At 41.5% G+C, this 16903-nt stretch overlaps 1 protein-coding gene across 1 annotated transcript in view; it reads right to left on the reverse strand.

The window, feature by feature from the left end:
• Positions 1 to 16903, reverse strand: part of Cand1 (cullin associated and neddylation dissociated 1) — a 39340-nt gene that overhangs the window by 18894 nt on the left and 3543 nt on the right. Inside the window, exon 2 of the mRNA XM_028759022.1 lies at positions 8535 to 8678. Coding sequence (XP_028614855.1) covers positions 8535 to 8678 — 144 coding nt within the window. The remainder of the gene's footprint in view (positions 1 to 8534; positions 8679 to 16903) is intronic.

Below are 16903 nucleotides of genomic sequence, written 5' to 3' on the forward strand. Positions count from 1 at the left end.
CTTTCTTGTCATTGTTCTAGCTTCCCATCGAAAATGTAAAAGTAGAATGAAAATCTCTAGACCTAGTTTGTGCTCAAAAAGCACGTTGCACAACTTCTGCTTTATACTGTTAATGTTTCTAAAAGCATTCCATGTATCCTCTGGATAATTCCTTATGCATTTATAAGCAAGAGAATCGATGGAGAACGCAAGCAAGTCCACAGTATCTTTAGTGACAGTTTGAACCTTTCAGGTAATAGACTGCCTCAGAAGACCCCTGGATCATTTCAAGTACTACTGTTTAAGTAACTAAAAGGAGTGGGGTGGGTGGGAATCAAATAGAAAACAACAAAACAGCCTACCCAAATCCAGTTATACCAATGTCTATTAAAAACACTGATAGACTACTGCACTAGAAAATAGTCAAACATCAAAAAGTCATAACTTAAAATGTGAATGCTTAATCACTGACTAAGGCAGCTCAATTTTATCCAGGACCCCCAGAGTCCTCTTTTCAGTCAATGCCTCCCGACACCCCTGCTTCCATCTTTGTTGGACACGCACATGCAGCCAAGCAGTAAGAGAATTCCCTCTCCTGTTTCCTCCTGTGTCATTTTCCATCTCCGAACGAACGTCCCTCATGCTTGTTAGCTATGATACTCACTTCGTCTTACTCATGAGAATCCAAGCTCTCTCCCTGACTGCAATAATCCTGACACTTATCACAACTGACTGCTGAGTTTGAATAAAGGCTTCCTCATTGTTTAAACAAAAATCAGTCATTTCATTTTTAACAGCATATACTTCTAAAATTCATGCAAAGACAACTGGTAATACTAAATAGAAATGCCAAACCAGCACCCCAGCTGGAAATCTTAAGACCCCTCTCAGTCAACAGATAACTCAAACCAAAACACCAGAGAAGACACAAATCTAAATAACACCCGCAATTATGTTGATCTCCACTTAAGCAACAACACCAGCTTTCTTTTCAAGTCCATATGGATCAACCATACCAAACGGCAGACTCAGTTTTAAAACGTGAGTGCCCAGAAAAGCTTAAGAGTGCAGGTTCGCCGGGCAGTGGTGGCGCACGCCTTTAATCCCAGCACTTGGGAGGCAGAGGCAGGCGGATTTCTGAGTTCGAGGCCAGCCTGGTCTACAGAGTGAGTTCCAGGACAGCCAGGGCTACACAGAGAAACCATGTCTCGAAAAACCAAAAAAAAAAAAAAAAAAAAAAAAAAGAAAAGAAAAGAAAGAAAAAAGAAAAAGAAAAAGAAAAGCAGTACCGGCATGGAAAGAAAACCATGTTACCTTTGTGAAAGTGGAACTATACACGCAGCTGTGATAATAAAGACGATACTGAAATGCCCACAGAGCCCAGGCACTAGAGAGGTACGGGTATTAGAATAATATTCTGCCTCACCGTGGGCATACTCAAGAGTCAGTTCACACGCACATATGCTTATGGAACATCATCATCAATGACCCAGCTGTCCTGTGCTATCTATTTGCTTCTCCCTGTGGCTTCCTAAGGACTAAGAAGGTTTGTAACCTCTGTGAGTAAGGCCCCATTCTGGCCTTCTTTTTTTTTACATTTTCTTTCTGCAGCCTACAACAGCCCACAGCTTTAAAAGGATGCTTCCAAAGGATGGCTCTCTACCCAGACATCTTCTAACCACACAGCCAATGTCCTTTCTTTTACCAATGAACATTTCTTTCATAAGTCTATCCAAATAAAACCAATGACTTCCTATTCCCCACTATTCAAACTCACTTCCATACAGTCGGACTAAATTTCCAGTAGGGTCCACACACACCCAAAGAGAACTCCCAACCCCCAGAGCGAGGCGAGATTGCTAAGGCTTAAATGTCAGCACAGTTACTCACTTAGGAAGTGAAGTTAGACTCTGAATTCATTGTGGTCTGATTCTAAGACCTGAGGTGGTTTTTTTTTTTTTTTTTTTTTTTTTTGGTTTTTCAAGACACGGTTTCTCTGTGTAGCCCTGGCTGTCCTCACTCTGTAGACCAGGCTGGCCTCAAACTCAGAAATCCACCTGCCTCTGCCTCCCAAGTGCTGGGATTAAAGGTATACGCCACCACTGCCCAGCAAGACCTGAGTTTTTTAAGACTCAATTATTTTTATATTTATGGGTGTTTTGCCTGCATGTCAGAAGAGGGTGCCAGATCCTCTGGAACTGGAAGTAGAGAAGGTTGTGTAGCACCATGTGGGTGCTGGGACTCAAACGTGGGTCCTTTGAAAGGAATCAGGGTTCTTTATGATTAAACAACCTCTCTGGCTCCTTCTAGCAGTTCTAGTCCTGGAAATATTCTGCCTTGTGACAAATGGAGGGGACACACTCACTTTTTATAGAAAAAGAAACAGCTCCTAAATATCAACAGAGGGAACCCAGTTGTTCCCCTCACCCCCAGCTCGCATCTGCCTGACAGGCTCTGGCACATGCGCTCAGCTCTCTCTTAGCTCTGCCCTCAAGTTTAGAAACCAGGACCAACTGTAGCCTATCTCCAGCAGCACGCTGCTCAAGGTCACCTGTTACGGCTCTGGCTAGTTTCCTCCTAAGAATCTGTTCTTCAGTGTAATAAGCAGGACTCTTCTCCTCAGACTATAAACACTGGCTTTTCTATGAAGCAGTGAACAGCTACCTTAGTTTCTTCTAAGAGAAGCTCCTCTCTTGTTTTACAGTGCCTCACTCCCTCAAAACAAACCTGGGCTAACCTCAATCTCTAAGTGGGAATTCGGTTGCACCATATTAGCTGGTTTAACTTTTAACGTTAAAGAAAAACCTACAGATTTGAGGGTCATCTGGCTGTGACATGTCACCCTACTTAGCTGCAGGGGTATGTGTCCCCTCCTTCCCTGTTCCATGTGTGTCCCTCTGGAAGCTGCTGCGCCCTCAGCTGAAGACAACCTTCCCTGACAAGATGAATACTGGGTCTTCAGTCAAGGGAACGGGAGTAGCTGTGATCCCTTGCTGGAACCTCCAAACAAGAACCTGCCAATTCCTATATTCTTAATTGTTTTACTGAAATAGACGACGGCAGATCTGTTAAGAGGAAATGAGACATCTTTGATCTCTACCCTTTAGTGACTGTAAGCATGATGCTGGTTACTAGATGTGTTTTCCTTCTGTAATTCTGTTAAGTAGCCTAAAGTATTTTCATTTTTAACCATAAGCAATGTGAAAAAACTTTTTTCAAGTTTTTTTCTCTGTGTAGTCCAGGCTGACCTAAAACTCAGAGACCGCCCTGCCTTTGACTCCTGAGTGTGAGGGGATTAAAGTTGTCAATACCACTGGTCAGTCCCAGTGTGGGACCTTAACAACGTCGTCACTATTAACAAGATATCTGTTCCTGTGACCAGCTAACTGGGCAGAGCAGCTATGCAGGCTCTAATAGCACTAGTCGCCCTTACACTCTTGGGGAAAACCCGCTATGTGGTACCATAGTCTCAACATTAGCATGTTGTAGTTTGAGTATTTATGTACATCTGCTCTCTAGTTTCTCTTTTTTGTGTTACCTTTAGTCAAAATACATTATCAGTAATTAGAATAACTGGATTAAGTCTGGCACCTTTTCAGATTTAGTCACTGTTCTAGAATGGTACTACAACTATAAAACCACCCACTCTTTCAGATTTCTAAGGCGTGGTGTTTTGAGTATGCTTGGTCCAGGAAATGGCACTATTTGGAAGTGTGGCCTTGATGGAGGAAGTGTGTCACTGTGAGGGTGGACAATGAGAGCCTCCTAACCCCATGGGAGCTAGTCTTCTAGCAGGCCTACAGAACCCTCAGCTCCTCCTGCACCACGCCTGCCTGGACGCTGCCATGCTCCTCCTGCCTTGATGATAAGGGACTGAACCTTAAAGTGAAAGCCAGCTCCAATTCAATGCTGTCCTTATAACAGTTGCCTTGGTCAGGGTGTCTGCTCACAGCAGTAAGACCCTAACAAGGACAGAGGTTGGTACCAGGGACTAAGGTATTGCTGTGATAGGCCTGACCATGCTTTTGTTTGGATCAATGTGGATTTGGAAAGCCATGGAATCCTTTAAGTGGGGGCTTAATGGGTTATCCTATTAGGAATCTGGAAGACAGTGGTGCTGAGGGTGATTTGAACTCTGTAGGCCTGCTGGCCCAACAGGTTTCAATGCAGAAGAATGTATGTGGCCTACAAACTGTTTTTGAGACATTTTGGTGAAGAACATGGCTTCTTTTTGCTATTCCAGAATATCATAGTTGAGTAAATATTTGAACAAACAAGACCAAAAATTATCTGGGAAAACTCCGAACTGTGCATCTCCACGTCTAATGTGAAAGTGGTCTTCAGATCTCAAACTCCTTTCAACTTTGTTGACTGCAGCACAATTCTCTTTGGCTGGTTCCACTCCCTGTTAGCAGCTTTCCTCAGCAGATATCCCACAGCTTTGGCATTTCAAATATCTTGGGGTCTCTAAGGTAGCTTCAACATTACAGCTTCTTGTTCCAATGTCTGGGATCTTCCAAAAGGCTTGGGTCACATCTCCAGCTCTGCCTTTTATAGCACTCAAGGCTCTGGTTGACTCCACTCCACTCCTTGCTTCTGCTGTTCTTGGTGATCTGGTTCTGACATTTCCAGTACACTGGGGTGTTCCACTGCAATCAGGCTTCATTAATAACCTCTCATAGCCTGGTTTCACAGTGCCAAGCCTCAACTTTGCATGAGCCTTCAGTCCTGGGCCGTCAACTGCTCCTTCACCAATGGCCTTCCCTGGCCTCTCACAGTGCCAAGCCTCAGCTGTTCTCCATGAACCAACCCTTCATGCCTTCAAAACCAGTACCACTTGGGTGACTCTTACACATTATCAAGTCCAGCTGAACATGAGGTACAACCTTTGGCTATGTCTGGAACAGTTTCTTTGTGCTCTCAGAAAACACTTCCCAAAAGATTTCACCTCAGTGATGCTGGTCTTTTCTTAATTACCACTAATTTCTTAGCTCCAGCTAACCACAGTCCCTTCTGTTCTTGATTCTAAAGCCAGAGGCAAACTGAGCTTTGGCTCAAATGGCCAAAGCTGTTGAGTTTTGCTGCTTGCTGGAACTGGGACATGGCCCCTAGGCTCTAAAATATTCTATTATACTATCACCAGCTCTCTGTTTTCCAACTCCTTTACTGCTCAAGCTTGGCTGTCCTGGAACTTGCTCTATAGACTGACTTTGAACTCAGAGATCTGCATGGCTCTTCATCTCCTAATGCTGGGATCAAAGGTATGTACCATAATGCTTGGACTTAAGCTTTTCTCTACTTGGAACTTGCTCTGTCTCAGGCTGGCCTTGAATTCAGATCTGCCTGTCTCTGTCTCCTGGGATTAAAAGTGTATATAACCTTGCTTGGACCTAAGCTTAGCTGGGTCCCCAAGCTTGGGTGGGATCTTGGCCCAAAGTCACTGTCACCACTCTCCTCTTAGCCTGTTTAATCTCCTTGGACATAGAATTCAACTCCATTTTACTTTCAAGTGCCCCTTTATTACTTGAACCATACATTTTATATTTTTACCTTTCTCAGTTTATTCCTTTTCTTCCTTCCTTCCTTCCTTCCTTCCTTCCTTCCTTCCTTCCTTCCCTCCCCCCCCCCCCCCCCCCCCCCCCCCCCCTGGCCGGTTTTTTTTTTTTTTTTTTTTTGGTTTTTCGAGACAGGGTTTCTCTGTGTAGCCCTGGCTGTCCTCACTCTGTAGACCAGGCTGGCCTCGAACTCAGAAATCTGCCTGCCTCTGCCTCCCAAGTGCTGGGATTAAAGGCATGCGCCACCAATGCCTGGCTACTCCTTTTCATTTAAATGTTCTTCATAAGAGTAACTACACAAATGGAATTTATACCAGGCTGTTTTGAGACTTCTTTTGTCAAAGCAATTTATCTATATCTCTTCACCTTGCCAGTCTTCTCCTGTTTACCTTTGGAACAAGATGAAGAACTCTCTGCTCCTCTTGTACAATGTCTGTCTGAATGCTGCCATGCTCTTGCCTTGATGATAATGGACTGAACCTCTCTGAATCTGTAAGCCAGAGCCAATTAAATGCTGTCCTTCTAAGGGTTGCCTTGGTCACAGTATCTGTGCAGAGTAGTAAAACACTAAGTCAAAAGGGATTTGTGGAAGACTTCAACCTTTCTTTTGGGTGGTAATCAAGTTCTCTGACAATTTTTCTTCATAACGTGTTCAGCCATTCATGTATAAACCACTTTTTTTTCTCCAAGAATCAGTTATTATTTAGTCATGATCATGATTTTTGTTTTAGCAATTACAGGTGACCTTGTGAACTTGACGGAATGAAGAAGGAACCTCAATTGAAGAAGAACTTCCTTCATTAGAACTGGCCTGTAGGCTAGCAGTAAGTACTATAGGCATCTTCTTGATTGTCAACTGATGTCAAGGGTTGGCCCATGGTGGGCAGTATTATCGCTAAGCAGATCATCCCTAAGCAACTGGCCTGGGCTGAATAAAAAAAAGTAGCTGAATGTAACTCTACGAGAAAGCCAGTAGCTTGATCTGAAGTTTCTGTGTAAGTTCCTGCCTTGAGTCCTGTCTCAGCTTTGCTCCATGATGGACTGTAACCTATATGATGAAATAAAAACCTTCCAAGTTGCCTTTGGCTGGTGATTTATTATCGCAACAGAAAAAGGAACTGAACAGTCCTATCTGCTTGTATGCTAAGTCCTTCATGGACATAAGTGTTTATAGCATTAGGGATGACCAGGGACACACATTCTCAGCAAGAATGCTACCACCAAGTAGCACTCTCAGCTCTCCAATCACCTCAACTGTAATACAAATACAAACACAGAGATCATCAAAGGATAAAAAGATTTATCAGCCACAGTGGTACACATTTTTAATCCCAGCATTCGGAAGGCAGAAGCAGATGGATCAAGTTCAAGGCCAGCCTGGTCTACAAAGCGAGTTCCAGGACAGGCAAGAGATACACAGAGAAACCTTGTCTAAAAAAAACAAAAAACAAAAAAAATCAAAACAAAACAAAACAACCCTCCAAATGATTCAGGTTCCTATACCAATCATCTGTACATCCTATATCACTTTAAATGTTTTTATAATATATATATACATATATATATATATACACACATATATACACACACACACACACACACACACACACACACACACACACATTATATATATATGGGGAGTGAGTGTGTGAGTGTGTGTGAAAGTCAGAAGACAAATTGTGGGAGTTGGCTCTCTTCTTCTACCACGTGGGAACTGGTGATTTCATTAAGACTTCAAGCCTGGCAGCCAGCACTTCTATGTGCTGAGCCATCCCATCCCACCAAGCACAAAGCACCTCTGACAGACCTGTTTATTTTAAACTCACAAGGCCTCAAGGTTAAATAAAACAGCACCATGGTCTAGAGGTTCTTATATCTGCCAATGATCTCTCACCTTTTACAGGCCTTTCTTACAGACAGAAATGCAAATAGCTAGATGAAAACCAATTTGAAAGTTTTATACAAATCCAATAAGGTAATAATGGGACAATGCTTTAAATCAATACTGAATGACGTATACAGTGACACAGAACTCCACAAAGGAAACATCAGTTTCTGAAACTTAGCACCCACAAATTAAAATGACTTATTAACTTGGTCATTGATTGTCAACAATACTAGGGAAGGAGCTGAGATGCCACACATGTTAGGCAAACCCTCAACTTCTGGGCCATTCCAACTAGCAGTCTACTTCCTATTCTGAGCCAAGGTCTTACTAAATTGCCCAGGTAGGCCTTCAGTCTGGCCATCTTTGGCCTCCTGAGTACCTGGAATTAATATGTACGACTGAAATTGGTTCAAAAAGAATTTGCTGGCCGGGCAGTGGTGGCGCACACCTTCAATCCCAGCACTTGGGAGGCAGAGGCAGGTGGATTTCTGAGTTCAAGGCCAGCCTGGTCTATACAGAGAAACCCTGTCTCGAAAAACCAAAAAAAAAAAAAAAAAAAAGAATCTTCTGAAGACTCAAATTCTATACTCTAAAAATAACAAACACAACAGCCAAGATCCTAACTCGTAAGAAGTGCTCATCAGATGACACTATCAGGCAACATTAGGAGACAATGGCAATTCCTGCAATTTCAGGCAGATTCTTTATAATCGTGTGATCCTCTTGCCTCCTGTGATCTGCACACACAGTCTTTACTGCTGTCATTTTTAAAATTTAAGTGTTCTTTTTCACTTGAATGTCTGGTTTTAAACTTCAGTTCAACTGAGTAGGGCTTTCAAACACAGACCAAAAATAATGTATTATTTCTTGATTTCTCTCAAGACCTTGTTGGAGTAGGTGTGGCCTTGTTAGAGGAATAGTTAAATAATCTCATAAAAGGCTACACTAACAATTTAGATTCAGCAGTGGAAATATCCCATATTAATCATATGCAATTAGTCAACATATACTAGTAATTAAAATTCCATAAGGAAGTTTCCCAGCTAAGGAAAACAGTGTCAGCCTTAGAATACCAGCTTGTACGGCATGAGCAAGCAGAGAGTACAGCTTACCACTTGACAGCTAAGTTCTGCACTTCACCATTTTTATCCTCCAGCAACTTCAGAATCATCTTCACGACTTTCCTTTCGCTGTCATCATCCAACTTGATGGAGTCTTTCTGCAGTTCTGTCATCAGATCATTTGTAGCCATAAACCTATCAATAATTAACATTTGTTAATCAAAAGGATTTAAAGCATCAAAACAGATTTTTTTCATATTCAGTGATGTTTTATTCTGCAAAAGGAACACAGTATATTATGAAAATTCATCTATTTAAGTCACCGTAAATTTAAACGCCACAAAGAAAAGGTAATGGAATATACTTAAAAAACAGGCACTTAAAATTTCTTTTCTTTATACTTTTATGTGTATGAATGGCTTGCCTGCATGCATGTATGTGCACTACATGTGTGCCTGCTGACCTCCTGAACTGGGGTTAGATGGTTGTAAGCCGCCATGTGGGTGCTGGTCCTCTGTCAGAGCAGCACCCGCTCAGTCTCTAATCCACTCCCTCTTTAGCCCTCCCAGGATCTTGAGAGTGCCAACAGCCCTTACACTAGCCAAAATTATTATCCCAGTGTACTCTTGATTGCAAACTTACTACTAAGACTTAAATGAATGTTCTTCCATTCTCATTAATTGCACGACTTCTGTGAGGTGTGGGAGAGAGCTCCATATTCTTTGCATGGGATTTTAATTTTATTTACAATAACCTTAACCATAAATATTAAGAATACCTTCCTTGGATATGTTGAACTGGGGGGTTATACACTACAAAAACCTGAATTACATATACAAATTACTAGTTATAAAAGTGTATTATCAAAATGGTGAAGAAGTGATTCTAGAAAGCTGCTCCACCTGAAGTATCCCTCCTTCCCCCTCAAGACCAAGGGCAGGGTCTAGAGAGACGACTTACTCATGTTAAAGAGTACTTGCTGCTTTTCTAGAGAACCTGGGTTTGGTTCCTGGAAGCTACAAGGCAGTTCACAACTGTCTGTAAATCCAGTCCCACAGGATCTGACACCTTTTCTGACCTCTGTGGACACCAGGCATGTATTTGATACAGAGATACATGTAGACACACACACACACACACACACACACACACACACACACACACACTTTACAAAAGAACCACAAAGGAAGGTTTAAAATCAAACAGACTGAGGATAGATAAAAGTGATCTATCATTTGATCTCAGATTTATTAAAAGGGTTGAATATTCAGTAAAGGAAAATACAAAGTGTTAAATTTTCCCCCCCTTCCCCATCTAGGCTAAAGAAAATTTATTGTTTAAAATTAATGTCCCTGGATATGGTGTAATCCCATTTAAATAAAGCACTAAGAACTGTTTAAAGCCAAATGAATGGTTCCCTTACTTCCTGGTTCTCAACTATGAGAACAGTCTAACTGAAATGACAGATACTTAGTATCCTTTTTCTTTTATTTGAATAAGACCCACTTAAAAAAAAACAACAAACACCCCCCCCAAGAAAAAAACCTTTTTAACAGAGAAACGCCAAAATCTCTTTTAAACTGAAAAAACCAGCTCTAATTACAAAGAAGTAGGAAGATAACCAGGCAATATGGGCAATAAGCTGTATGGTAATGGTGGTAAGACAATTTGGTACGTGGTTAATATAAGGAATTTTAGGATAATTTTAATAATTGAGAACAATATTCATTTAACAACAATGTCAGTTTTAAACTACATGAAAGCACAGATTTTGTCAAGTTCCACAAAACTGCTTAAAAAAAAAAAAACCCTTATGTTCACATTGAGACAATAGGAAATAAGTCAGGTACTTTTTGAAGCTCTTCTCATTATAAAATAAAAGAACAAAATAATATTAAAATCCAAGTTTTGATTAATATATTGAAGTGGGAAAAACTGCACAGCACATTTTAATGCAGGTATAAAAATGTCTATGTCACCATTCTACTGCTGTGAGGAGACACCATGTCCTAGGCCACTCTAATAAGGAAAAGTATTTAACTAGGGGCTTCCTTACAGTTTCAGGGTGTGAGTCCATTATCACAGAGGGGAGCGTGGCAGCACGCATGCAAGTTTTACATCCCGATCCACAGGCAGAGAGAAAGAGACTGGATTTGGCGTTTAAAACCTCAAAGCTACCCAGTGTGACACACCTGCTCCAACAAGGCCATCCACCCTAATCTGTATGCTCCTTTCACACCCTTCCACAGCCTGGTGACCCAGCATTGAACTAGAAGCCTATGGGGGCCATCCTTAGTCAAACCACCACACAAAGCTTTGAAAACATCTTAAATTGCTTTCCTTAGATACAGTAAATGTTTAATAGTAGTTTACAACCCCTTGTGGTTTATATAATGCCAACTGTCCAGTTCAGTAACAATAATCATCAATGTACGTTAAAAAGTAGACAATCCAAATAACAAGGTGCTTGCGATGCTGATGGTTCCACTGGACAGAAGAATGGATACATTCAAATAATAACAAGGTGTTCGTTTGTTCTAATGGCTCTACTAGATAAAAGAATGGATACATTCTTTTACTCAAAGGCAGAGATGGCACACACACAGTCTTCTTCTCATTTGCTGGGACAGACACAGACAATCTCATACTCACAATTTTTTCAAGAGTTTATTAGTTTTATCTAAAGTTTCAAGTATGTTCATCTTACTAAAAATAAGAAGCACACAGGCATGCCAATGCACACCTACAATTACTAATCTAACAAGTGGATTCACAAGGGTGAGCCTTGAGGACTAAGGACTGACCGTGTTTACCCCTTCCCATTTCTGTTGGTCACTCAGTCTACTTTGTCTTCTGTATGCTTCGATAGTTCTCAGACCCTGTTAACCGGGAGGTGTGCTCAGAAGGAGCAGGGTCAGGGTCATACTCAGCTACACCGAGTCTGAGACTAGACAAAGCTACTTGAGATCCTGTCTTAACAAAACAACTCTTACTCTGACCATCCAAACAATTGCACCACACAAGGCATCTGCTACTTCAGATCTGAGATCTCAGGGCACAAGCGGAGGTGGGAAAGTAGTCCTGGGACTTGATCTTTCCATCTGCAAAGGGTGCTGGAGGGAACTGCAGACACCTCCGGGAATAAAGGGCTGCCTAGCTGTTTAGGCTGTTCAGTGTGTCTAGAGCACAGAGACAAGGGGAGAAAACTTTCATCAGGGATAATGGAAATGCAGGCTAATGCTGGAAACAGTCCCAAGTACTCAGTACTCACAAACTGAGAAATCAACATACCAGGCATTCTACAAACTGCTACAGGTTACATGGGCTAGCCAAATCAGATGCAAGTCCCTATTGTTTCAGAATTTACAGCACAATCTAGTAAGGGAAATATTACATTGTAAAGCTCCATATATGACCGAGCATTTGCATAATCATGAACTGAGATAAATACTACAGAGTAAAGCAATGTATCAAGAATACTGCAGATGCCGGGCAGTGGTGGCGCATGCCTTTCATCCCAGCACTTGGGAGGCAGAGGCAGGCGGATTTCTGAGTTCGAGGCCAGCCTGATCTACAGAGTGAGTTCCAGGACAGCCAGGGCTACACAGAGAAACCCTGCCTCAAAAAACAAAACAACAGCAACAACAAAAAAGTACTTCAGATGGAGAGATGGTTAAGTGGACAAGAGCGCTCAGCCATAAGGACCTGAGTTTGGATCCCAGCACCCACCCACACCCAGTGGGCTCACAACTGTTAACTCTAGCTCCAAGAGCTCTAATTCCTTATTCTGGTCTGTATAGGACGTCCCCATCCCCAGACACAGGCTTATACACATCCATTCACACAAATATACGAAGAAACACACACACACAACATTTAAAAATTTAGACATTTAAAAGAAAGGACCACATCCAGATAAGATGCCCAGCAAACAGGAATAAGGGCTCCACAACAAGGAAAACTGAGAATAATAATGACAAGACAAAATTATTCTGGAAAGGGGAAAAAAATGATGTCAGGTAAGCAAGAGACAGCAATTTAAAAGATCTGTATAAATAACATAGTAGGACTTTAGATTTTAGACTAAGTGCAATGGGAAACTACCAAAAGGCATATGGGACAGTGAGGAAGAGAAAGAACTAGAAGTGCCTTCCAGAAGAAGCATTATAACTAACCCACGCTCTGGAAAGAGCCAACCATCAGTTTAGCTGGATGAGAGACAGGGTCTGAGAACTATCGAAGCATACAGAAGACAAAGTAGACTGAGTGACCAACAGAAACGGGAAGGGGTAAACACGGTCAGTCCTTACTACTCAAGGCTCACCCCTGTGAATCCACTTGTTAAATTAGTAAGAACTACACAAATACTCCCCAAGGCTCACCCCTGTGAATCCATTTGTTAAATTAGTAAGAACTACACAAATACTCCCCCTACTTTGCAACCACGTGCAGACAGCTAGAAAGTGATGACAGATGAAGTCAACCAACACTCTTCACTGCAAGGAGCTCTGCCTCCTGGTCTATGCAAACAGCTCTCTTCACAGACTAGAGTCCTGTGGTTCACATTTACACTGTTGATGGCTTTGCTGTTTAATAGAGTCCCCACGTATAACTGAAAGTACTCCCTAGCATTTCTATATACAAACAGGTGTGGTGTGCCTTCTGGAAAAGTGTGTTAAATCAGCTTCATTCAGACATATAGTCAAAATGCTATGGACCATGAGTTCAATGTTTAGTCAACTATGTAAAAGAAATTAAGTAGACATAAAATAAAATTATTAACATTTTTAATTAATGAAAACGCAGGAAATTTGAGAGGTAAAATTAACATTTCTTCAGAATCGATTACATACAGGAATAAAGGAAATGCTACAAGAAAGAAATGAGACAAGACTTAAGACTCAAATGTGAAAGCAGTTGACTATGCATGCATCCCTGATACCATGCTAGGTCTGCTATTTATTACAGCGAGGAAGAATAAAAGCTAAGGACCATGTCAGTCAGAGGCTGAGTCTTAATGTCACAGTGCAGCCACTGTTAGGGAAACACCAGATGACTTAAGCACCCAGCTCACACCACAATGATATAGGAGCAACTGCTTAACAATACTGACTAGATGTTTCTAATCTTAGGCAACAGCAGTGAACAAATACGAGGTTACTACAAACTCGCTGGTGCTTACCCCTAAAGCATACTGTTTTCCTGGACTTCAACAATTTCAAAGAACATCCAGTGCAGATAAGGCTCTACAATAAAACCATGATATTCCTTCCCCCTCTTGTTCAAGAGTGGATACTTCCTAGCAATTCAGCTTTCCACTGGTTAGGACTGGTCTCCCCCAAAAGATTTACTGAGATGCAATCACAGAAATATCTTCACTTGCTAACAACACCCAATTGAAAACTGCTTCCCCATACCCTTCCAAACATTCCTCGAATAAACAAATTCTTTCCAGCAACCTCTTACTGAGAAATCCCACAGCTTTAGAGATAGTAAATGACATCAGGAATGTCATTAGAAAAATTCAAATGTGCTGACAGTGCTTAAATATAAAACAGAAAAGCAAAGAAAACATATACTAAGTCAATTACATGAGGAGACTGTTGGGAGTTTTGGGAGAGTATCTTTAATAAGCTCAGATACCAGATAAGAAGTCTGCAGTTATTCGTGTAGTTAATCAGATTTAAAAAGTACCAGCTATGATTTGTAGGGGGAAGTCCTATTGGACAGGATGAATGAGGCTCCAGAGGGACTAAGACCAAGAGACTAATTTGAGAAGTATTTCCCACAGGACTAAAGGAAGGCTGGAGAAGAGCTGCATCCAGATGCTGTACTACTTGCAATCTCCAGCAAACGTTAATTTAATAAGCCAAAATGAGAATTACGATGGGAGGGGAGATAAAACACTCAGTGTTCACTTCCAATCTATTATGCAATCACCAGGTGAACATCATCTGCAGGCAAGACACTTTACTCGTGGTCAGTAAGTATTTGGGGGTGGTGTGTGTGTGTGTGTGTGTGTGTGTGTGTGAGAGAGAGAGAGAGAGAGAGAGAGAGAGAGAGAACGAGCACATCAGCATGAAGAACTCACATTAAGCTCTTATTACTGAAAGCTTCTTGAAGAGATTGTACTCATTCCAGGTAATAGCATAGAGAAGTAGAAACCAAGTTAGGAAGGGACAATTGTTCAATGAGTAACTTTCACCACCTCCCTGCATACACAGACACAACTTTACTCTTAACTACAGTAGAAATCTAGGTGACTTGGCTGGAATGCATCATCCAGTAACCAATTCTCTCTCAAAGAATTTAGGCATATACCATCCTTCTCTCATGCATTATTACAGAACTATGAATGGACCAGGAATAATCTGTCTACATGAGCAAAACTAAGTTCTGGTAACTTTGTAAGTTGCCTCTATGACATTGCGTTCTCTCCCTTCCAGTAATGAACTCAAATCCCAGCTGATCACACTGTACAAATTTCATACAGGAAAACCAAGTAAGCTGAAACCATCATCTGCCTTAAACAATGTAAAAGGCGACCAGGACGGTGACTCTGGCTTTTTATCCTACCGTGCAGCCTCACACGTTCAGCTCTGCAATAACGTTCAAGTTCCCTGTCCACTCTTATGAGCCTAGCACTTCTTTACAGGCCTAGATTTTTACTAAGCTTCAAGTTTCCAAACAGAAACATCTGCTAATGTTCAAAACGCCTGAACAAACTTTGTAAAGAAAAAAAAACACTAGCAAAATCATAAGTCATTTAAAAATTCCACCAAACAGTATGAAATTGGTTTTACAATGGTTTCTTGAAAAGATTTCTCAAAATTCTTCCATGCCTTTGCCTTCTTTAACCTTGGAACTAACATGTCTTCCAAGCACTACAAGCTTTCAAAGAAGCCAGCTGTCAGCTAAACTCAGGGAAGCTCAGCGTTCCCTGGGCTGCCATGGCTCAGGTTGAAGAACACGCGTTTGCTCTTGAGGAGGGTGTGGGCTCAGTCCCCAGCACCCACACAAGTCCATCTGCACTCAAACATCTGTAACCCTAGGTCCAGGGACCTAGTATTCACTTTTGAGGTCTGAGGGCACCAGGCACACAATGGTGTGCATACATACATACATACATACATGCAAGCAAAACATTCATGCACACAAATAATCTAAAAACAAAACAAAACAACTCAGTCCCCCATTCTTAAGGACTCCCATGAACCAAAGACTCATCCATCCAGCTATAAGACAAAACTGTCCTCCCCCCCATCGTGTTTTGATATTTTTCCCTATCAAAAATTTTACTAGCAAAACCTCTGGGAAAGTCCTTCACACATATAGAACCTCTTTGCTTTAATGTCTGTCACTTACTACCAGACACCTACATACTCCTGAGATGATCTAAGTCTTCAACAAGCTTTTAATCACTCAACAAGCAGATGTTCTGGGGATAAGCAACAGAGCCCAATCTTCTCCGAGCTCTGCTAAAGGAATGAGTCACATCACCATGAATCTAGAAGCAATTGAAATTTAAGACCTGACTCAATGTGCCTAAGTCAAAAACCGAACAACTAGCACTGACTAGTCACCAGGCACTCAAGCACAGAGAAGCCCCAGCTCTACCAGCTCACCTCCTGCAAATCTGGAACCCAAACTCAGTTTCCCAACTGTACCAGAGGTCTTAGCCACTGTACCGGAGATGAGGATAAATAAAATCAAGCAGCTACAGCTCCTAAGAACCGTAAATACCATTATGCATAAATAAGAGCCTCTTCTTAACCTCTGTTCTCTGCACTAGTCTGATCCACTTACGGCAAGGCATATGGAAATGAGCGGTCACAACCCACCCGAATATTCACTGTCAGTACTTACGTGCTGAGTACTCAGAGCTCATCTATACCGGAGCTTCCACTCTTATCTACAGAATCAGATGATGGCCAACTTATCCGTTCACTTGTATTCTTTAGTTCTTGAACAAACTCCTGTAGACCTATGTTAGGTAACTAGTTTATAAGAATATATAAACTATCCGTAGTTTATATGGAGAGTGGTGTCTGAGTGCACTGGTTTTTTTTTTTGGGGGGGGGGAAGGGGAGTGATGAGAACTGCTCTAAGGTACACTGACAATAAATGACTTGTCTTCTAGAGGGTCAACTCAATCAGCATTATTTTAAAAATATCCTTTCCCCAAATCAAAGCTAGTCCAGGCACTTTAGACATTGGGACACACAAATGTCACCTCCTTCACTGGGTCCCTATGCTTAATTTAGTCACAACATCAACACTAGCTTTCAAAACACTAAAATTAAAGAAAGAGGTTTGTTTTTTTTTTTAATTAAATGAGTCCACGATTTAAATGCCAGATAAAGATCTTTTAAAATCTTAAAGTTTGGGCTGGAGAGATGGCTCAGTGGTTAAGAGCACTG

Source organism: Grammomys surdaster, unplaced genomic scaffold (assembly GCF_004785775.1).
Source record: "Grammomys surdaster isolate TR1022 unplaced genomic scaffold, NIH_TR_1.0 126271, whole genome shotgun sequence".
NCBI lineage: Eukaryota > Metazoa > Chordata > Mammalia > Rodentia > Muridae > Grammomys > Grammomys surdaster.